General features: G+C 39.5%; 1 protein-coding gene across 6 annotated transcripts in view; it reads left to right on the top strand.

Moving 5' to 3' along the window:
• POU2F1 (POU class 2 homeobox 1) overlaps positions 1–22,957 on the top strand; it is a 118,930-nt gene that overhangs the window by 67,735 nt on the left and 28,238 nt on the right. For 2 of the 6 annotated variants that reach the window (XM_030471786.1, XM_030471788.1), the window contains exons 3-7: positions 2,814–2,914; positions 5,829–5,882; positions 7,577–7,696; positions 9,429–9,608; positions 15,723–15,840. In XM_030471786.1, coding sequence (XP_030327646.1) covers positions 2,814–2,914; positions 5,829–5,882; positions 7,577–7,696; positions 9,429–9,608; positions 15,723–15,840 — 573 coding nt within the window. Of the gene's footprint in view, positions 1–2,813; positions 2,915–5,828; positions 5,883–7,576; positions 7,697–9,428; positions 9,609–15,713; positions 15,841–22,957 lie in introns of all 6 variants that reach the window. The other 4 variants (XM_030471785.1, XM_030471787.1, XM_030471791.1 and 1 more) reach the window with 3 other exon arrangements.

Genomic DNA, 22,957 nt, shown 5'->3' with positions numbered 1-22,957 from the left:
CATCTTAAGAGCAAGGCCTCTCGTGCTGGATTCAGAGTTCATTTTCCTTGCTGGTCTTCAAAAGGCATAAGCATCCTGTGATAAGTGCAAGCAACCTGGGTACCATTCCTTATGAAACTAAGGCTGCATCCGAAAGAGAAGGGATACTTACTGTACTTCCAAATACTGAAGAAAGCTTAAGATGCAAGTAGGACAGAGAGTGAGCAGTGTGGATTGGTGGTTTGGTTTAGGTTTTTTCTCCGATTTTGGTTTTAGGAGTCATGGGGAGAGGGAGTTGGAGTCCTTCAAGGTTGAATTTAAAGAAAACATTGTTTTCCCTCATACCTGTCAAAACTGGTTTTTGGGACCCATGGAGGTTTTAAGTTCAGTCTTGGAAGTTGCTTTGTTCAAAGCTGTTAACCCTAGGAGGCTTGTTTAAATTTCCATGTTAAGAGTCAGCAGAAGTGCTTAACTGGAGCATTATTTCTGTACACATGCATAACAGTGCTCTTTTAATTACAGTATTGTGATTTAAGCCTCTTCTTAGAAGACAGTTCACTAGAGCGGCTTCACCTATTTATTTATTTAAGGTGAGGCTTCCAGCTAGTCTTCTCAGATATGAATAATATTTTTGAACCCTGCAAGTTTCCAATTGAAATGAGGAATATCTGCCTTAGAGTAAGTCTTCTTATCTGTATTTTTTTTCCTGCTTGGAGGTCCCTGCCCGTAGATTGAAAATTGATTCAAAGCATCTGCTTAAATGAGAAGGTGGTGGATTGTTTCCTTTGAATTATAGTAGCTGTTTGTCAGGAACTACTTATATATATTTACCCAAGCATTTTCCCACTCCCTTTGACCTTCTGCATTGAGATAATTCTGCAGTTTACTGGAAAAAATGAAAATAGATGAGATTATCATAGAATCATAGAATGGGTTGGAAAGAATCCAGTTCCAACCCTCCCGCCATGGGCCAGGCGCACCTTCCACTAGAGCAGGTTGCTCCAAGCCCCTGTGTCCAACCTGGCCTTGAACACTGCCAGGGATGGGGCAGCCACAGCTTCTCTGGGCACCCTGCACCAGCGCCTCAGCACCCTCACAGGGAAGAACTTCTTAATATCTAATCTAAATCTACTCTCATCTGGTTTAAAGCCCTCATCCTATCACTGCTTGCTCTTATAAAAATGTTGTTACAGCTCTTGCCAGCAGACCTTCTTATTCAACTTATTTTTGAGAAATGCAACCAAGTTGCATTCATTCAAGATCAGTTCAGGCCAGTGCTAGTCCTTTTCACTTTGGATTGGAAGTTTAGACTCATTAAGCAAAATAATGTTACGTACTTTAAAGTTTTTTATTTTAAATACGTTTAGCATGTCTGTAGATCTTTGTCTGCACGTGCGTCTCTTAAGTCTGTAAGCCCTGGCCCAAAGCACAGAATTAAAAACTTGAGAATAGACCAACTTTTCTCCCACAGCACCTTCACCAGACATGCATCAAAGGGCCACCTTAGGTTTGCGTTACACAGGTGCTAGAAAGCTTGTGTCATTATTTAATTGAACAGTGACTCTGTCTTTGGAAATTTTATCTGTGCAAGCCGTTTGTAGGTCAAAAGAGCAATGTAAAATACTCAATAGTGTGTTTCGCTGATCAGATTTTAGGCCTGCTTGCTTTTGCAGATGTTTCTAAGGAGTAGTGAACCCCTGTTGTTGTTTAACAACTCTGACTCTCTCTTGCTTAGTAGATAAAGTTAATTTTTATGACAAAAAATGTAGATGATGTCATAGGAGTCAGCTGAACACCTGTCCATAGGCACTGACCAAAATCTGACTGTCATCAAGAGTAAACACGCAAGTCTAAAGCTGGCTTTACTTTATTTCAGTCACACAATTTTTAAGATTGCATCATCTGTTCTAGAAATTGCAGACACTGAGTCTGCCTTCCTTTTAGCTGCTCTAAGCAGTAATGCCCACCATGCAAACCCAGTTGTTGGTAATTCCTAACGTTGATTTTATCACCTCTCCACAGAATGGTTCTTAAAAGTTTGTAGTTATAGTCCCTCTTGGCAGAAGAGATATCTGTGTTAGTTTCTTGTGGAAAAATGTCCCAGCCTGTCTCTGTCCCACATCCCACCCCTGCTCCAGTTCTTCTCACAACCAGATTATTTGGGGATAGTTTGGGGCTTTTCATGTCTTCTGAGTTGTTTAGGAAGAAGACCAACAATAATATAGGAAAATAATCAGGTTTTAGTTATGTGAAAATTAGTGTGAGCAAAGCAAGCCCAAGCAGTTTTGTTATGAGAGCTCTGCACAAATATTCGTGGAAATGTGGAGGTATTTTTTATCAAGAGCAAAACCATGGCCTATAACTGCTACGTGTACATGGTACTTCTGTTTTCAGCAAGAATTATTTTAACTGTCTTTAATGAAAGGTGATTTTTATGAGAACCTTGTTCTTGCCACTTTCTGAACTTGAAGATAGTCTTCAGCTGCTAGATAGAAAGCACATGGAGAATGTAAATGCAGTTTAACCTTAGCAGCATGCACCCATTTGATTCTCAAACCATGGCAGAGAATGGTGGGGTAATAGTGTACATGGGTGATAGAAGCTAAGGAAAATACAACGTTGGTTTAATTCAGCTGACACATGCTATATTACTGAAGCCTGGAAGTGACACTGCTTTCTCACCCCCATTCCCTTTTCAGTGAAAAACTTCAATTCTTGTTACTCTCAGAGCACTTTTCTGCTACGTAGTGTTGAGAGAATAGCAGGAGACTTAGGAATATGAAATCTTATTGCATAAAAATAATAACTAATAGTTCTTATCTCTCATTCTCCAGGCACGCAAACGAATGGCCTGGACTTTCAAAAGCAGCCTGTGCCTGTCGGAGGAGCAATCTCTACAGCCCAGGCCCAGGCCTTCCTTGGGCACCTTCATCAGGTAAGAGAAGACCCATTTCAAAGTAGGGTAGACTCGGACAGGTATGAACAAGGCTGCTCTTCTATGTTCTGTGTTGTCTCTTTCTGTGAATGATAGGAACATGCAAAGGAACGTATGGGTAGACCACATGCTTAAAGAGCTTGGGTGGGAAAAAGTTCTTACTGTTTCACTCACTTCACTGCATTAGGCTGCAGAATATGTCAAAATAGGGTGAGACCTATTTGGGGGAACTAGAAAGCCCCTTTTGGGGGACTTAAAAGTGCCTAAAGTATTTTGATTTCCCCCCTGCTCTCCCTAAATTTTAATGGAGATAACAAATTGAAAGGCAAGGTAGAATTTAATCATTTTGGTGAAGGATCATATTGGCCCAGCAGCTGCCAAGGTTCTGAAGCTGTCACTACCTAGTTAAGAAACCAGAAGTGGTGTTGAATGGTTCAATCTTTCAAGCTCTTGCACAGTAACTTGAGGTATAAAGTGATGGTACTTACTTAAGCATACACTGTTTGTGAGTTTTAATATATTTTTTTTTTTAATTATTTCAAGGACCTGTTTGTCAGATGATATTCAGGCTTTTACTACTGTCCCTCTGTTCTGCTGCTGCTGTGTTTAGGGAATCAAAGCTGAACTTCAGATGGAGGCTGAAGCAAAATAGGGCATCCCTAGGTGGAGAGAAGTATAAGGGGCATTTTTTGTAGGTTTTTTTTTAATCTGTTCGTACTTGATGTACGAAAACAAATGTCCTAATTTCTTTCCCTTCCTCAGCACCAAGTTTAAACTTTAAAATACTGTACCTAATTGGCTGACCTTGAATGTTTGAGGTCTGAGGTTGCACAGTTACTGTGGTATAATTGACGTACTGAAGCTTTTATGCCTTCTTTTAAGAGCTCTGAACTGCCATTTTATTGTGTGGAACATTCCACACGTCACATAATTACAATTTTCCTAGTAGACTGGGTTACATAGGACCTAGGGAGTGCCTGTGCTTGAATTTGCTGAACCAATAGGCTGTTGTAGGCTGCCTTTATGTAGAGAGAAGCTGACTAGTTTTCATGGGTTGTCAGTATGTGTTGAACACAGAGACAGATACAGCTGTTCTGCTGAATTTTGTGTGTTTGTTTTAGTCTTTGTTTTGTTATATAGATTGATCTGGGACAGTAATTGTATTTAGCACAATGCTTTATCTTGCTTTGGAAATGTATTTATTTAAACAGTTGTCAGGATCTTTATAACTCCATGTTTGATAAAGTGTGATTCATTTCTTGAAACTCTAGTTCAAAGGAAAATCTCAGCTATTCTTTTATGCACCTGCAGGTGTGTGGGAATCTATTGTCAAACTGTCCGCTTCTAGCGTGGTGGCTGTTAGTGGGGTGTTATTCAGCTTTATTTTTCACTGTTACTCACACACAGTGCTTTCCTCCAGACTGATACAAACTATCAGGTTGTAGGCAACATTCAGGAACAGTTTAATTAGAAATGGGGGGGTTTTGTGTGGTGGAAGCAGTATCCAAATTGCAGTCAAAGAATTTCGGGAATATGCTGGCTGTACCTGAGCGAGATACATTTCTAGTGTTTTATGTGGTCTATTTAATATTATTAATTCATTTAAAAATATTATTTCTGAGTGTCTTTTTGGAGGGCAGGCTATTATAACTGAGATTATTCTTTGCTGTTAATTCACGTTAAAAGTTGAGATTACATCAACTTTGTCAAACTATATTTTGCTTGTGATGAGGAGGAGGTTTTCTGGGAGTGTTTGCTTAGATGTAGAATATGCTTAGTAAGTTTAGCACCTTCGTCTAGAGTGGTAGGAAATATTTCCAAGGTGACTCTCAAGGGTTGCCTGTTCAAATACTCAGTTATTAATTTCGTGTACTGCAATTCAAATTAAAACTCTCCTTCCTGTGCTTGCAGATAATGTGGACTCTCTTTTGTGATGTATATTATGTGGGGACATCTTTTTACAGAGGCAAGAAGTGCTACATTTTGCTTTGCTTTATTGTATCCTTATGTGTTTCCTGGTTTTCAAATGAGCAGTGGTTTTCAAACATGACCAGAGATGGAACTCACTACAGGTTGTAATTCTGACCTTTGAAAGTGTTAGTAATTAATTACATAGCATTCCTTCTTTATATCAGTAGGAGTGGTGGTGGAAACAAAGTGAGACTGATTAAAAAGGTCTTCAGTAAATGAAAATTCAACATTTGTTGTACAGAGAAAATCCTTATTAGAGATAAAATAACAAGTGAGATTCAAAATCTCACTTTCTGAAGCATCAGTTTTTCTTCACTGCTAACCCACAAAGACCTTCTTTGGACCTGTTAATCGCAAACATTGCATTCAAGTTTTGAGTATACCTGAATCAATACAGCTTTTTTAAAGTGTCTCCAGTCCTCTGTATTGAGATCTTCTTTTCACTGGCTGAGGGCTGCACATACTTGAATGGGTTGATTTGAGGAAGAGTGTTTATGCTGTGGGTTTTGTGCTATGCAGGTGATTGCTCCTCTGTCGTATAAGAAAGCGGGTAGATGCAGCGTACGTATCTGGGGAAATACCCGTTCTGAAACACAAGAAGGATGATGGTGAGGAGAGCTTACTGCCCTCCTCTGAAGCCTCAATTTTATTTTTTTAAACAGGAACAGTTAGCCTGGCCACCTCAAAATGCTGTTTCAACTCAATTTCATGATAATGTCTAGATCTCTGGCAGGAATATGTTCAACAAGAGGTAGACAAAGAACACTGTGGAAGAGTTACAGATTTTGTTTCGGCCTGGAGCACAATCCGTTTCACTAATTCAGGTGTTAGAGGGGCATGCATTGTTCTAGGGGGAGTTTTTGTTGAGGTGGTTCTTTTTACATTGTTAAAGGTTTTTGTGCATTCTACATGATTTCATTTCCATTTTTGCACTGTGTTGTAGGTCCAGCTCGCTGGAACAAGTTTACAGGCTGCTGCTCAGTCCTTAAATGTACAGGTAAAGACAGTTACCTTCCATTGCTCATCCTTCTCTCATTCCAAACAGCATTGTGGTCCCATTAGAGATGGTTTTTAACCTACAATATGCTACTCTGTTTTTTCATTCTGACTGGTCTTGCAAGTGTAGGTACGAAGGAATAATAATTTTACAACTGTAAATCAGGCTCAGGATTGTAAGCATTCAGAAACTGGGGTTAAAACATGCAGTGATCGTAACTTTATACTGAATTTCAGACAGGTGTTGTATCATTAGGACTATAAACCTCCAGCAATATTTCATGTTCTTCCATTTATTCACGTATTTTAAACATAGCAAGTATTACTTTGCAATTTGTCCTTGCTTCCGGTAGCTGAACATAGGAGTATAATGTAACGTTAACTATGTAATGTGGCTAGTGTAGATTGCTTGTGTAAATAACACAGTGATTTTTAAAAGAAGTCAGAGCAATTGTTATTTAATAAAGTACGAGAGACATCAAAGCTTTCAAACTTTTTTGTGCTCAGATGCTGAACACTTCAGTGTATCAGTTAACGTGCCACTTCCTCTCAGTACTAGTTTAAGGGGCAAGGGATGGATGCAGTTTTATTGAAAACTGGTTTCAGTAGTGCTTGCTATTAAAGAATGTAGGTAGTGCATTACAGAGAATGCAATAGAATGTGGACCCACTTATACATAATAACAATTTGGAAAGAAGAGGAGGTATAGTGACCTTCCTTTCTAAGAGGAAGGAGGCAGAAAATTGCCTTGGTTGCCATGGTAAACTTCCATCCCTGAGAGAGATGTTGGCAAACAGGCTGTATCTCCAGTGCAGAGTGTTTACAGTCCTGCGTTGTAATTATCGCTCAATGACTGGCAGAATTAATCAGAGCCTTTATGTTAATTAGCCTGCTCTGCAGTCCCCAAAACAGGTGGTGGAAAATATGCAAATCTATGCAGAATTTTAATGTTCTGCATAACCAGTTTTAATTATCATAAAACTCTCCCCCTCATCATGCACTTGCATTTCCTCCCTCATGTCTTTACAATTTCTTCTGTTAAAAAAACCCAAAACAACCCACAAAAAACCCTCAACAAATAAACCCCCCCCAAAATGAAAACCACAAAAAAACCCCCAAGTCCCCAAATATTTTAAAATAAAGCAGCATTCAATTAAATAAATGCTAAACTTTGGTTATTTAAAAGCACTGTATGTATTACGTATCTCGCTGTAGGTAGATAAACCTGTGAGGATTTCTCAAACCAGTTCCCTATAAGCCAACAGAATGATGACTTAGGGGTGTAGGATGCAGATACAGAAAATGGAAACACAATCTTCTTCCCGTCATTTCATTGTTCAGGATTTTAGGCAGTGAATAATTTTAATAACCTTTTTTTTCCTTTATGGTGAAAGGTAGTGTCAGCTTCAGCTGCATTGCGTAAAATGAAACGAGACCTGAAAATTATGTCAAAGAGTTACAAAAGACCTGAGAGTCTTTTTGTTTTGTTTAAACTGCATTACCTACAGACATGTTTGAGCAATCGTAGCTGAGATGGTGGGCTCATAGAGCCATTGCTTAAACACACTCTTAAAATAAACCCAAGGGCTTTTTGTATGCAGATGAAACATTTTTATTGTGCAGTGTTGAGAGATAGCAGTGTTCTACATTAACATCTGTTTTACACTATAAAGAATTGTATTTTTTTTTGACTAGTCTAAATCTAATGAAGAATCTGGGGACTCTCAGCAGCCAAGCCAGCCTTCCCAGCAGCCTTCAGTGCAGGCGGCCATACCCCAGACCCAGCTCATGCTGGCCGGAGGACAGATCACTGGGGTAAGATTTACCCAAGTATACTGTAGTAAGCCTCCTGTCCAGCAAATGATGGCACTGCCTGTGGCAGGCCCCACAGAACTATCAGTGAGGGTTATTGTCATTTCCTTTAGCACAGGAAGAAACTTAAGTGAAAGAGGGGACAGAAAATATCTCCTCTAAAAAAGCAGAATTTAATCTTTGAGTTCTGTTGCAAAATATTTGCTTGAAGAAAAAAATCTTTCTGTTCTAAATATCCATCCTGATTCTGCAGTGAAATTAAAACCTAATGTGTGTACAAATGAGAAAGTCACTGATCTCAGAAAGAGGATTTTCGTTTTTTTGCCCCAAGGTTAAAATGAGGCATGGGAACGTGAGACTAAATCTTATCAGATAGCTGGGTGAAGAACAAAAATGATGGGAACTGCTGACCCTAATTCTTCCTCTTCTCAAACACGTTTCTTCTTAAGTAACTGTATTAGTGCTTGCCTTAAGCCCACTCAACCCTCCTGGTTTAACTTACCAATTTTGATTCTTTTAATTGCACAGCTTTGGAAGTAATCGAGAAATAACTGTTGTTTTAGGATTACTGGTGTTTCTGTATTGTGGTAAATGCTTTCAGTCATTTAAAAACAGAGCAAGTTTTATGAATGGACTGGTTTGGTTAAAGAGTTTGCTTCCATGTAATCAGCTTTGCAGTGTTAAGAGTTTGCATGTTAATAAGGAGTGTAGGGCAGTTGCTTCAACAATGTATTTATGATCTGAAGTACTAGGTTAGATCATCTCTACTCTTGAATGGAACAGTATCTTAATTTCATGTTCAATTGTTAGATCTTCTGGTATGCTAGTGTGTAAGTAAACATCCTATTTAGTTTTTGGTTAATTACATTTCCAAGTTTTCAAAGTGAGATTGTTTTAATATGTGAGTGAGACGGTTCTTAAAACTCAGCATATTTTATTATTTTTCCCATTCTCAAAGAAATGGGTTTGGTTTAAATTAGGATTGTCTGCAGTGGTGAAACATTCAAAACTCCAGGCCTATGCAGATATGGATTGTAGTAAATATGGGCATCAAGATTCATTTACATGTAAAGGAGAGACTGCTGCCACCTGTTTCACAGAGATAATGCGTGTTTGGGAAAAGGAAGGGATGTAAACTTGCCAACTCTATTCTATTAAAAAAAAAAAAAAAGGCAGATGGGGAGACTTGGAGAGAAACAAATGGAGCTCATGTTCTTATATCTTACGGCATAATGGGAATGATGGAATATGGCAGGGATTCATGCTAATGTGAAGCAGCTGGGGTGTTATCAGTTTGTTCAGTAGCCATAGCCAGCATTCCTGCTTCTCATTCATCTGGCAAATCACTTGCTGTTCTGCTGGGTGTAAATTTCCTTTCAAATCCTGGCAATACTGATTCTTTTCTTTTGCTCGCTACTTAATCACCCTTTTCCTGAACCTCCTGGTAGAGTCGTGAAGAAAAGTTAGGGGTAAAGTTAGGTTCTGTAGGTTCCAGTGAGTGCAAATGATTGCGTTCATGCGGTTTGGTTTATGGCAGGTGTGTGGTAGGTTGGTACCGTGTTGAGTAGCCAGCTGTCCTTACTTAAGGCCGGAGTCATTGGCTAGTTAATGGCTGAACTGTAGTAACAGTTCTAGGCATGTCTGGTTAATGCAACTAGTAATGAGCTAGCTGATGACTTTGTAGCTGAAGTGGCTCTTTCCATTATTAATGGCTGTGTTTTCTAATTATTTATAGCTCACGTTGACGCCAGCCCAGCAACAGTTATTGCTACAACAGGCGCAGGCACAGTTGCTGGCGGCTGCAGTGCAGCATTCAGCCAGTCAGCAGCACAGCGCTGCTGGTGCCACCATCTCGGCCTCTGCTGCAACGCCGATGACGCAGATCCCTCTATCTCAGCCAATACAGATTGCACAGGTGAGCCTTGAGGCTTGAGAGGGTGGAAAATAAAGAGGTTTGACTAATTGCATCATTCAAATGATATTTTTCTTCTCATTCAGTGAGTTTCTAGAGTCCTTGAGTACCGTTAGTCTTTTCTCATGCATCCTTAGCTGATGAGATTGAAGTTGATAGTTGTAGCAAAGTATCCGTACCAGTTGCTTATCAGTTCCACTGGGCTTCTCAGTTTGTTCCAGAATCTGACCAGGTGCTGTATTTTCTGAATTTTCCTTTTTCTTGTAGTTAGCTTGATAAAGGAGAAAAAGTGGTATAGAAGGATGCCCATAGAAATGGCACTTGCCAAGACCTGTATGGATGGGAAGGGACACATACGTATCACAAAGGATGCTTGTTGGATCCAAACAACAAAATGATAGAGCTGAAGAAAGGCAGTTTGACTTGACACGGTTGTGTGGTATTTTGGCTTGGTGCTTATTGCTCAGAGTTCAGTGACAAAGAATAGGCACTCGTGTGTAATGAGTCAGGTGTCGGAATCTGTCCAGTTTTATGGTGTGGTGCTAGAAGACCCGTTAATTCTTTATTCTGCTTGCGAAGGAAGTTCAGCGTACTAGGAGCAGCAAAGTTCCTGGGTCTTCCAGGGTTAGCTTAGTTCAGTGTGGAGAATGCAGTGCTACTGACTCTGTGCTTAGCAAATGTTGTGGTGTATCTTCTATGCTTCTGAACAAGGATAACCAAATATACAGCATAGGCATCTTGAGTACTACAAGTAGGTGAGTGTGTTGCTGAGGTCCATCTTTCCATAGATTAAGATTCTTGGTATGTAATATTTCAGTTTGATTAGTCTAGCTCTGCAAAGTGTGCTGGGTATGTAATCTCCAAAGTTGCTGCTTCTTACAGTGACCAGGTTCTGTAAGACTGTCTGATGCTTTCTGTTCTGACTGTTTTCACTTGCATTTAACTGGGATGAAGTGTCCAAGAAGTGAAGATGAGGGCTGGTTAAGTAAAAGAATGGAAATGCTGCAATTACCTGTGACATCCATTGGTGAAATGTGCTATTCCTTTATTGTGCTAGTTTGCTAGCTGAATAACAGCCTGGTTGTGCTATCAGGTTTTTCTTACCTGAGGTGGCAAACTTCTATGGTGTTGGTCTAAAAGTTCTGACCTCTTTGGCTGTCCTTACAGAGGCCAGAGTGACACCAGCCCACTTTTAAAAGGCCAGAATTGAAGCTGCCCACTGAGTCTCTTGGTGCACTGTGAGCAGATATTACAACTTCTTTTAGAAAAGTGTCCCACTTCACTGTCATGATCTGGAGATGATTCAAGAATGCAGCGTTCAAGGAAGCTCATAACTCCCAAGACTATCTCTTAATTTTGTTAAGCCTTTGTCTCTAGCCAGTAATACAGGCAGATTTCATGAAAAGAATGGGAAATGTCCTTGTCATTAGCTTCTAACATCTCTCTGTGCATCTGTCACAGGGTTCCCATTTGATATTATGTGAGTCAACCTAAATGTAAGTGATCCACAGATGAGTGACTCTTGTCTTCCAGGTGTGCAGCTTAAGATAGTGAGGTCTGCTTTACTGAATTGCAAAGTATCAAGATTTCATATTAACAAAATCTGTGCCTTTAACTTTCTGGCTTTATTTACATTTATCAAATATGGCACCAAATTAGCGGGTATTTTTGAAGGCATTATTGTGCGTGTGCAAGATGTTGCTAATCCCGCTCTTCCCCTTCAGTGGGAAGCTATGAAAATGTGTGAAGTGCTTAGAATTACTAATTTCATATTGGGGTTTTCTCCAGAACGTACAGAATCTTCAGAGAAGTGTTTGAGAAGAGTTGAAAAGATCAGGCATGTGCTGTCAAATAGGAGCTTCTGAAGTGAGCGTTGTCTGGTTTGTGCGTGTGAATGAGCTAAAAGCCCTATGAAAAATAGCATGTGATCATGTAGTTGCCACCTATACAAATACATATATTGTGTATTTGTAGCACAAGGCTTAAAAAATAAAGTTTTGCTTGTTTTCTGGCATTCCTCATTACTTAAATGTTTGACTTTACAATTAATTTCTTTTAGGATAGGTTATTTTGATATATAAATGTAGCTTAGCTGAATCTTGTTAGCTTCTTATGATGAAAGTGCAGGGCATAATATGTGCAGGTGTTGGATATAAATTGAGATACCCTATGGAAAACTTCTACTGTACATTTGTAGGTGGATAAAACCATGCTTTTTGATCCATCTTGACAACCATTTACAAGCAGGGCTCAGCTTTGTTTGCATTGCTATTGTAAACATATAGCTGATTACACAGATAGCTGCATGTTTGTTTTAATTGATGATTTTTGAATAATTGATTAGCTGGCAGGCCTCTGCAGCAGGGGGTTACCATATTTAATTAACTAATTGCAGAAGCATGACGTCTTTCATGTGCGCTCAGTTAATGTCAGATATTAGCTGCAGCAGTCTGGTAAGTCTGGTTAGTGCTGCTGCTGGGCTGATGCTAGATTGTCACTAAACTGTTGTGCCAAGTTTTGGAGTTCTTTGTAAAAGTTACTTGTTTTCAGGATCCATGATCAGTGTTTCTATGATGTAAACCTCAAAATGTCAAAGATGCTCAAGTTTGTTCTGAAGTCATAGCTAGAGATAATCATAGAATGGTTTAGGTTGGAAAGGACCTTAAGATTATCTAGTTCCAACCCCCTGCCATGGGCAGGGACACCTCATACTAGACCGTGTTAACCAAGGCTCTGTCCAGCCTGGCCTTGAACGCTGCCAGGGATGGCGCATTTACCACTTCTTTGGGCACCCTGTGCCAGCGCCTCACCACCCTCACAGTAAAGAACTTCTTCCTTAGATCTAACCTGAATGTCCCCTATTTAAGTTTAAACCCATCACCCCTTGTCCTATTGCTACAGTCCCTGATGAATTTAGAACTTCAGATGACTTTAAAAAACAAACCCAAGAAACTTCCTCGTGTCAGGATGCATCACTTGACAGATTATTCTGCCAAGATAGGAGTTGGATTGTTTTGATCTTTCTAGATTGTTAGGCAGCACTAGAAGACGTGCATGTTTCCCCAAAAGTCTTTCCATCTCTTTCCATCTGCTTGTGCTTGTAGACAGATTTTGCCGTTGAGAGAAAAAAAGATCGGTATAGGGAAACAGTGTTGGGTTTGTTCACATGGTTGCTATTGGGAGATTCATTGTAATGCTACAATTAACTAAATAATAGGACTTTCCCAAGGTAGAAATAAAGTTGTATTTCAAATGAATTTGAGGGGCTGGTAGGGCTGTTTAAGAGTGATTAGCCTTGGAGGTATCATTTCCATTCTGCGCTATGGAATTGTATTTCTGTGTTTAAACAAGACTCAGCCAACATACCATTTACCAAGGCAGATGCACAGAATAAGATTGCTTATACCAGTTATCCCTGAGGCCTCAATTTAAAAAGTTTTCTCATATTAAAGTGTAAGAGCCTGATAAGAGCTGTCATGTCTTAGCTGGGTACCCTGTTTTGTGAATACTATAGTTTTAAACAAAAAGCTCTCCTCCTTTGATCTTAAAAATACACTGCCACCGTTTCTTTGTATTTTTTCTGTTATGTAGCTCCATCTGCTGTGGTACTTCTTCACATCATCTGAGATCTACATGGTCATCTGGGGCCAGTGTGTGTGTGTGTGTGTGTGTTCAGTTGTTTGCTTTTGGTGGGGGAGGTCCAGACAGAAAACCTATGTGGTTTTCTGTCCACAATTTTTCCTTCAAAAATTTCTTCCCAACTCTTCCTTTTGTGTTTCTACTTTTTCTCTTATCCACCTCTATTTTAATCCCTCAGTCTCCATTTATTTTTCTTCCACCTAGTGTTCACAGCCTTAGTCAGCTTGCCCTGCTCTTTCTATCTTTGTTTCTTCCTCTGCATCTAGTCCTTGCATCCATTTCAGTAGGAGCCCCTTCTGTGCTGGAGGGTCTGCTCAATCTGAAAAGGTAGCCAGTAGAGCACTGGAAATAAGTGGATAAATGAATGGAGGTCCATGTTGCTGTCATGGTTTGGGCTGAAGAAGTAAGAGTTTTCAGTAACAGTTCTGACAAACCTAACTTCATAGTACAAAGTCAGAAAATATGTGGAGTTCCTGGGGAAAAACTGGAGCAGTTATATCTCTCTTTTTTGGAAGGATATTTGCCTCAATTTCATAGGAATGGTTGCAGTACTTCTCAAATTTTCTCAAAGCAAACAATACTATCAACTTCAAAAACACTCTGTTCTGCTGGCAGGCACTTTTTGAAATATTACCATTCTCTTATAGAATGTAAGTTTCCATTTCTTAAAGAGCATTGCTTGGTCAGTCCATCCGTTGTCTGTCTACCATATTATTACATTGCATGCTTTTGGCTTAACATGACCAAGTTGCCTAAGTGATTGATGGCCAGTGTCTTTGTAATGCAGGTTAAGTAGTAATTTTCTTATAATGCCTGTCTGTGGTCTCATAAATCAATTGACTCTTTTTTTCCCTTCCTTTCTACCCACGGATACTCCCCATCCCTCTTCCCCAGGAGGAGATTGTTGCAACTTTGAAGTCTTAGTTTAACAGTTTAAAAATCATCTAAGGTCATAGTCAGATAACTATATTCTGCAAATGATTGTATTGTGCAAATAAAAAGTTATCCTTGTCAGTCTGTCGTGACTTTCCATTGCTGGCAGTTAATGGCCTTTCACGTCTGCTGCCTGAGCAGCTTGTTTGAGTGCTCAGTAACCTGCATCAGTCAAAATGTGTGGGGGCTACTTTATGGGCCTTAAGAAGCAGGTCTTAGTCTCGCTCATCAAGTGTGTTAAAACTAGCAGCTCCACTCAGGCAGCAAGACTGAGCACTGTTTAGGGACAAACTGGCAATGTTAACATCTTCTGACATGGTCAGACCCAGAAAAGGGCATCTGTCTGCACACGGGTACCCCGGTATCTGAGTAACTCATCAGAACTAGAGTTTTGAGAGGTTTTTTTGTTTGGTTCATTTGGTTTGTTTAATGGGAAATTCTACGTCTGGGCAGTATCTCAGGCTTTTATCCACCTGCTTGGTGGGTGTTTTGAAACAGTTTCTTCTCAGGAAGGTAGAAAGATTCTACACAAGTAAACAGATAGTTTTCATAGATCACCTCTGTTATGTTAGCCAGCTTCATGTTGTGCTCCCATTTTCAAATTTCAGTTACTCTTGTTATTGTCGTGCTTGAAGAAGATGAAAGGAAAAGACTAGTTTGGGGGGAATATTTTTAATCAGTTCTCTATGTTTTCATTCTCCAGCTAAACAGAAAGTTAAAGCATTTTTCTTGATGATTCAGTTTTTCAGAGATTAGCATTTATGTTGAGACCAGTCATTTGATTATAGAGAATTAATAGTTCTGAATGGTTTATATACATAAAAATAGCATTCTACAGTAGTGCAGTGTTTTGGATTATTCCTTTTAATCTTTAATTATAACCATGTTTGTTAAGCTTATTGTAATTTGATTTGGAACTAATAAAATATATTTATCTACTATTTGCGTTAGCTGCTTTCTGAAATTTGACCTGAAGAACCAGAGTGCAAACTAGGAAGCTGTAATTTTTAGCTTTCTTGTTGCTGATTAGAATGGTAATTGCAGATTGTTGTTGTTATAAACAAAATAGCTCCCAGCTAATATGCTTGATTTGTCAACAGTGAGTTTGGTAGCAGAGTTGCATGCTCAGAAAGTAAGTCTGAAAAATATGGGTGCCGATAATTCAAAAGTATTTGAAAACCACTGCATTTGGGGTGGGGAGAGAGGGAATTGATTTTCTTTTTTGTTAAAGCAGAACAGTGCTGGAAATATTTTGCTGGGTTGTTTGGTACACAATTTTTGTTTGGTTTTACAAAGGACAGAGCAACTCAAACCCAGGACAAAAGGATATTCAGTAGCAAGTAGCAGGACTGCTGTGTTGGACATCCACATTTATCTTTAAATGTTAGAATATAACTGGTTGATAGGAAATCTAGTTACACTGGGAGTCATGGCTGACTTAAATGTCTAACGCACAGCTCTTTCTTTCCCCCCTTTTTTTTTCTTTCTTTTTTTGTCCCCCTTTTTTTCCCCCCCCCCTTCCCCTGTTTCCTTAAGGATTTGCAGCACTTGCAGCAGCTTCAGCAACAGAATCTCAACCTGCAACAGTTTGTGTTGGTGCATCCAACAACCAACTTGCAGCCAGCACAGTTCATCATCTCACAAACACCGCAGGGGCAGCAGGGTAAGTGCTCCTTGCCAGAAAAGAAAATCGTACATAGCTTTTTAGAGGAGAAGGTGAAACTGAGGTGGTTGATACACCTTCACTAACTGTTGATACTCCCTAGGAGAAATAATAGTATTGCAATTAGGAGACTCGAAAGGGAGTGTCCCTTTCTGGGTGTTAGACCTCAGCCTGTCACAGCTTGTGTAGCTCAATTCTCAGGGAGGATCAATCCCGAGATCGTGTCATGGGAACATTGTTAACAACAAGGCCTCTTGGTATATACTGAAGCTCAGGCTCTGAATTGCTGGGTCAGGCTCTCAAGAAGGAAGCCCGCTGGGAAGAGAACTTGGAGAAGACAAGTCTCCAGAACTCAAAGGCATAATCCTGAGAGGTGGAGGTCTGATTAGGTCAGTGCTAAAAGGGCCACAAAATGCTGAGACTGGGTCATGGTTTAACCAGGCAGGTAGCTAAACACCACACAGCTGCTTGCTCACTTCCCCTGACTGCTGTGGGATGAGAGGATTTGTGGGGAGAGAGGGGGGGAAAAGTAAAATTTATGGGTTGAGATGAAGACAGTTAAATAGGTCAGAAACAGAAAGGAGAATAATGATGATGGTGGTGGCAATAAAAGAATTAGAATGTACAAAACAAGTGATGCACAGTGCGATTGCTCACCACCCGCTGACTGGTGCCCAGCCAGTTCCTGGGCAGCCGCCCCTAGCCAGCTTTCCCCTAGTTTATATACTGGGCATTATGTCACATGGAATGAGATACCCCTTTGGCCAGTTTAGGTCAAGCTGTCCTGGCTGTGCCCCCTCCCATCTTCTTGCGTCCTCCAGCCTACTCACTGGTGGGGCGGGGTGAGAAGCTGAAAAGTCCTTGACTTAGTGTAAGCACTGCTTAGCAGCAACTAAAACATCAACATTATTCCCAGACTAAAGCCAAAACACAGCACTGTACCAGCTACTAGGAAGAAAAATTACTATGCCAGCCAAAACCGGGACATTCTGGAAAAAGATGACAAAGTCAAGAGACCTTGTGGGAGACTAGAAAAGTCCTTAAACCTAAGGAGGGTATAGTGAATTTTGTCATGAACTGAAATAATAATTACACCTTAGGAAAAGAGCTAGAATGCTTGCTTTTGTATAACTCCTCCTGGAAATATTATTTTGGTGGTACACTGGGTATGGCTTACACGCTAAAGGCAAACCAAGGCAGTGGTAGGTGGTATTGTTGTCGTACAGTAACTTTGCTCTAAGTACTAATGCACTCATGTTGCAACAAATCTGAGTACTGGTTGCACCCCGTTTGTTGATGTCCACAGAAAACTGCATTTAGCCGTGGTCTCTTATGTTGATATACTCCAATGGTCTTCCCCCCACACACTCCCCTTTCTTTTCTATATGAACTCTACTCAGTTGTTCAGGTCTGGTAATCCAAAGATTCTTGCTCAGAAGGCAAATCCTGTTATGCTTGAAGAGTCCTCCAGAGCCCGGCTGTCCTATAAAGCAGCTCTTTGCACTTCATTTTCTTCTTTCAATTTTTTCATGCATCATTCCTTCTTATATACTATGAATTGGATAGAACTGGCTTTCCATTGTGCTGAAGCCCTCACGCTGTCTGAATGCTCTCACATTTGGATAAAGGGTTAGTCAAAATTAACTTTTTTTTAAATAGGACTTGATTTAGGAGAGCTTTTATACCAGCACTGGTAGAAAGTAGCTAAAAGGCTATTCATGGAGGCATTTAGTGATGTACTAGTTTCTTAAAAAGAAGCAGAACTTACAAGCTTAACGTATTCTTCTAGAAGAATTCAAACTTAACCAAAATTTAGTTCAAGGATTCTTTAAAATAGGCAGCTTTCTTTTTATTTTTTAAGGAAACAGCAACAAAAAAGCATTGTTTTGGAAAACTTAGTGGTTTTCTGAAAAATGCCTACATTTTTCAGCTAACTTGTGCTGGTTTGCTAAAACATCTCTGAAGATGGCTCACAAAAAAGGAGGCTAACAGAAGCGTTTATATTACTCTCTCAAAATGAATTGACTTCATTATAGAAAGGAAGGAAAGCTATTTGTTTGTTTGTTTAAAAAATCTATTGAAGTAGAATAACTACCAGAAGAGGTTTTCATAGTACCTTTTTGAAGGACCATCTCTGAAAATGATTTCTTCACTGCAATTTAAGACCTGCATGTTGCTGTCATCAGTGACGCAGTGTGTGTAGAAACACCATGTTTTACTGGTAATGTGCAGCCTGGACAACTGAATAGCTCAAAAATGTTGGAAGATTTATATTCCAACGATAGGCCATTAGTGTGTGACAATCTTCCAAACTGAAATGGTTGAATGGATCTAATTTTCTTCGTGAGCATTCAATGATAAAGCAACATGTATGTCATAATACCCCTTATATCACTTTTTGGTATGGCTTTGTGCAGTATTTCATGGTTATTGTTAGAAGATCTCAAACAGTATGTTATTATTTATGAGAAAGATTGAGAAAGTGTGTATTTTTATTTTATTTGCTGTTGCAGCTGGCTTTCCCATGTTTTTCTTGTCCTACTAGTCCTACTTGTCCATTAGTCAACTTCATAAAATAATATTAATATTTTGAAGAAAGTAGCGTAGAGCTTTCTTTAAAACCAGTGGCATTCAGGTTTTTTTTGCTGCCTCACTGGTACTGCATACGGCTTTATATATGTGTATGTATGCATTTAATAACTAATGAAAATTCGGATTTATTTATGGATTATCTGTTCTGGAAGAAATCTACTGCTTTACAGACTACATATTTTGTACATGCCAATCATGTAAATGAGAAATATAGTTTTTACTACAAGAGAATAGTTAAGGGAAATGAAGAATGTTATCTCTAAGCAAGATTGTAGAAAAAATGTAAACATTAGGTAGAGAGAAGCTTCTTTTGCTTGAGGAGGTGATGGTGTGCAGAGTAATGCAATCATCAGCAATCATATTGAGATTCTTGGAAGGGGTTGAACGTCATGGCTGAGATCCAACTTCTGAAAAAAATTTAGAGAATTCAATACCTAAAATACTAATCAACAATCAGGATGTTATTCTGCTATCTTTCTTCAACACACATTATAGCTCACAGCAGCAGATGTGAAATTCTCCCTATAAATCCACTGCCATATGTCTAATGTAGTCATCTTTCCACATGATTTCTGGTTATTCTCTGACTGAGGTGAAACAAATTGTAAAGTTCCTGTTTTTCACGTTTGGTAATAGGTAACATCATAACTGAAGGAATTGTTTCAAGACTCAGCAGATATGCAGAAGATTGAATGGAAATATAAATTTGGAACAATTTCTTATTCAGAGCAATTCTTGTCCGCATATTATTGTTAAAGTCACAGGCAGGAATGTAGCACCTTGTACAGTATTTATACCTCTTGTATCCATTCTTCTATCTAATAGATCTGTCTCTAGAATAATCAATTCAACTTCCTTTACTACAATTATAGCTGTTTCTTAAAAATATTACCCTCATCAAATGACCATTTGCCTTTCTACTCGGAAGATACTGCCAATAAAAATCATATCGGTAAAATCTGAATGGAGAGGGGAAATGGTGCTTCATTTCATTTAAATTAATCTTGCAAAGAGAAGTGAAGATATGAGAAAAGAATGCATCATTGTAAAGGAGATTTAGAATCAGTACTTATAAAGAAAGTATCCAAAAAGGCAAATGTGGAAGACAAGCTACTAAGTAGCTTTAAACATTGAAACTGGGCCTACCTATTCTCAATTTATTCCTGTTTATTGTTAAAAACCTTGTTTATGATTTAATGATTTTATTGTAAAAATACCTGGGACGATGATGGCAGGCCAAATCCAGTGCTGTTCTCTTCTTTCATACTTGTCCAACAGACTTTGAGACTTCACTTGTATCATTAAAAAAACCCAATCAAACACATTTTTAAAATAGAATAATGAATGTTAAACATTGGTACCTACCCTGGTGGCCTCTGGTACCATAAATCAGAGTGCAGCTTCCTCACCCAGAGGGAGAATGGAGGAAGATGCCTGAAATTGACTGTATTTCTTCTGAGATGCATCGAATTTGTAATGGACAAGTGTTCATCTCATCTGAGATTGTGCACCTGTACTGCCCTTACAGGACTCTTCCTCTTTTTGTTAGTAACATGCTTTGTGAACCAGGTGAAAGTGCTTTGGTCTCCTCAATATGCAGATGAGCAGACCCAGCATTTCATTGTCATTAAGAGACTCTTGATGACAGCATATTTGCTGACACAGCAGTTGAATAAAATATAGCTGACTCCGCACATAAGAGGAGGGAGCTTGAAGTGGAATAAAGGGAGAACTTGGGAGAAGTGATTTAAATGTTGACTTTTCCCCATGTGCTACAAATACCTGTTACCAAAATCTGAATTAAATCCTCTAGTATTTCCTGTCCTCTTTGAAATCAAGTCTTTGCTTCTAACCATCTGAACAGCATCAATGGGTAAAAATGCTGACTTTTCATTGAAGTAATGTGGCAGCACCTTTGCATGGGTCACTGAAATGATACTCTGCAAAACCACAGTTCAGCAGCTTGAGCACATTTGCGTCATGTTCCTGAGCTGATCTTAAAGGGTACCTGGATGCAGCAAATGGTGCAGCAGCACGCCGCAGCTTAAGATCTCAGTGGAACAGATTTATAGGAATGGATAGGTTAGTACTTTCTCTCTTGTGTTGGATCCCAATGTAATTCCAGCTACGAGTCCTCATTTTGGAAGATGTGGATTTGATAAAATGAAATACACCAAAGTGCCCAGAAGGTTCTTTGCATCAACAGTGATCAACAAAGTTGATACAAATAGCACTGTATGTAATACGTGGTATGACACCCTTCCTTCTTCCCTTTCAGTTGTTTCCAGTTAATCAAATCATGACATTTTAATGGCTTTGTCTTGCAAGCTGACTTCCAGGATATGTCTGTGAGAAGATGAACGGCTTTGGCAGAGAAAAAGCAGTCAAGTTCTTCTTAGATGGGGGAAAAAAAAAAATCATCACTCTTTTGGGAGATCAGATAGGAATGAATTATGTATTATGCTTCTGGGCCAACTTTTTAAAAATTATGTTGAAAAAAAATGTGCATTTGAATGTTTGTTTTATCTTTTGTTTAATTTTAGTAAGAACTGAACTCCAGATTAGTCCTTGGGGACTGTTGGCTGGCAGGAAGAGTTTCTTGCCTTGGACCAAAAAGTACTCATGCTACTTGTAGACATTACAGGAAGAGTCCTGGATGATGATAGATGCTTTACTTTAACTATTAAAAAAACCCTCCAAAACATCTGAAGCATCATACCTTTGCATAAATCCTTATCTCCTCCATTCTTTTGGAGCATCATGTAGGTGATACATGTGGCATATTTAGTGCAATAATAGTACTGGACTCTTAGAACCCAAAGGAGAGGGTTAGAAATACTACCTCTGTAAACGGAAGTATACAAGTACAATTTAAAAAAGATACACAGGTTGGAAGGGACCTCTAGAGGTCATGTAGTATTTCTTAAAGCAGGTCCAATTACAGCAGAGTGCTCAGGGCCTTGGCCAGTTGACTTTGAACATCACCAGGTATGGAGATTCTGCAGCCTCTTCAAGTGTCTGCCCCAGTAGTTGACCACTCTCACGATTAAAAAAAATTAGAAAGGTTTCCTTATGTCTGTCTGGAGTTTTCCATGTTCCACCTAATCTCTTGCATCTCATTACTGTGCACCCTGAAAGAGTCCATTTCTATCTCTGAGGACAGAAATAGGATCTAACCTTATTTTTCTCATAAGGCTGAACAACCCAGCTCACTTACCTATTCCTCATATGGGTGTTCCAGCCTGTTAGCCACCCTCGTGGGCCTTGAATGTACAAAATCCAGGGTATCGTGTCTTGTACAGGGAAACCAAAACCTGAACTCAGTACTCTAGGTGCAGTCTTGCTGGTGCCAAATGGAGGGCAAGAATCGCAGCCCTTGACCTGCTGGCTGCACTCTTCTGAATAGAACCCAGGATGTGGTTGTTGGCTGTCCTTATTGTAAGGACACACTGTTGGCTCATGCTCATCTTACTGACCTCCAGGACACCAAGGTCTATTTTCTGTGAAACTGCTTTCTAGCCACCTAGTGCCCACCCTGTTTTGCTATACAGGGTTATTCCAGCCCCCATCCAGGATGTTGCATTTTCCTGCATTGATCTTCATGAGTTTCCATTTGTATAGCCTCTCTAGACTCTGACTTCTGGCTTATTGACCATTTTCCCTGTATTTGGTATTGTCCACAAACTCGCTGAGAGTATATTTTGTCCCATCAGCCTTATTGGTAATAAAGATATTAATATCTATTATATTAATATCCATTAATTATTATCATCAATACTGTTAAACAGTATTGATGCCAGTATGAAGTCCCTAAGGAAACAGCAAGGTTCAAAACACCAGTATCTCGGCAGTTGCCTAAAAGGTGCAGTTTTGGACTTAAACTGTATTTAAAAGGCTGTGCTCTGTGCCCTATAAGTTAAGTCGCTGAAGTTTTCTTGGATGGAAGTGAGGACCAGTAGTTTCTTCTCAGAAAAAACCACCCCGAAGGTGAAGGTTAGATAAGTCATGCTTGCAAAGAACAGACCTGCATGGAAGCCAACAAGAGTCCAAAGCATGTGCATGAAAACTGTCTGGAAAGATTGTAAACCAGTGGGAGAGGTGCATGCTCTGCTGAAACACTTCAGCTCCCCATGCCCTGATCATTACTTCAGCCAGCTGCAGGTTGACCTAACTTGTCCTTCAGTTTTTGCCTGAGATACCTTGTGTCAGTATCTCTTAAATAGGATAAATTGATGTAAAAACTGAGTAGATTAAACACATACAGAATATTTTATACTGCCCCTCAGTGCTAATTACTTCAGAGGGGGAATAAAATGAGGAAAAATGTAGTCATCTTGTACTCTCCAGCAAAAGTGTCGTTGCCAGAAAAACATCCTCTGGGATTTCTTTGAGGACAAAAAATCCCAAAAGGACAGTCCTAATGACTCTGATTACAGTCATAAGACGAGTCAGTAACTTGTGATCTATGGTATTATTGGTGCACTAGAGGTCAAATGTGGTCACTGTCAGCTGCCTATTTTTTGTT

Source organism: Strigops habroptila, chromosome 2 (genome assembly GCF_004027225.2).
Source record: "Strigops habroptila isolate Jane chromosome 2, bStrHab1.2.pri, whole genome shotgun sequence".
NCBI classification, from domain to species: Eukaryota; Metazoa; Chordata; class Aves; order Psittaciformes; family Psittacidae; genus Strigops; species Strigops habroptila.
Note: the sequence above shows the minus strand (reverse complement) of the source record. Positions and strands in the feature narration are given on the sequence as shown.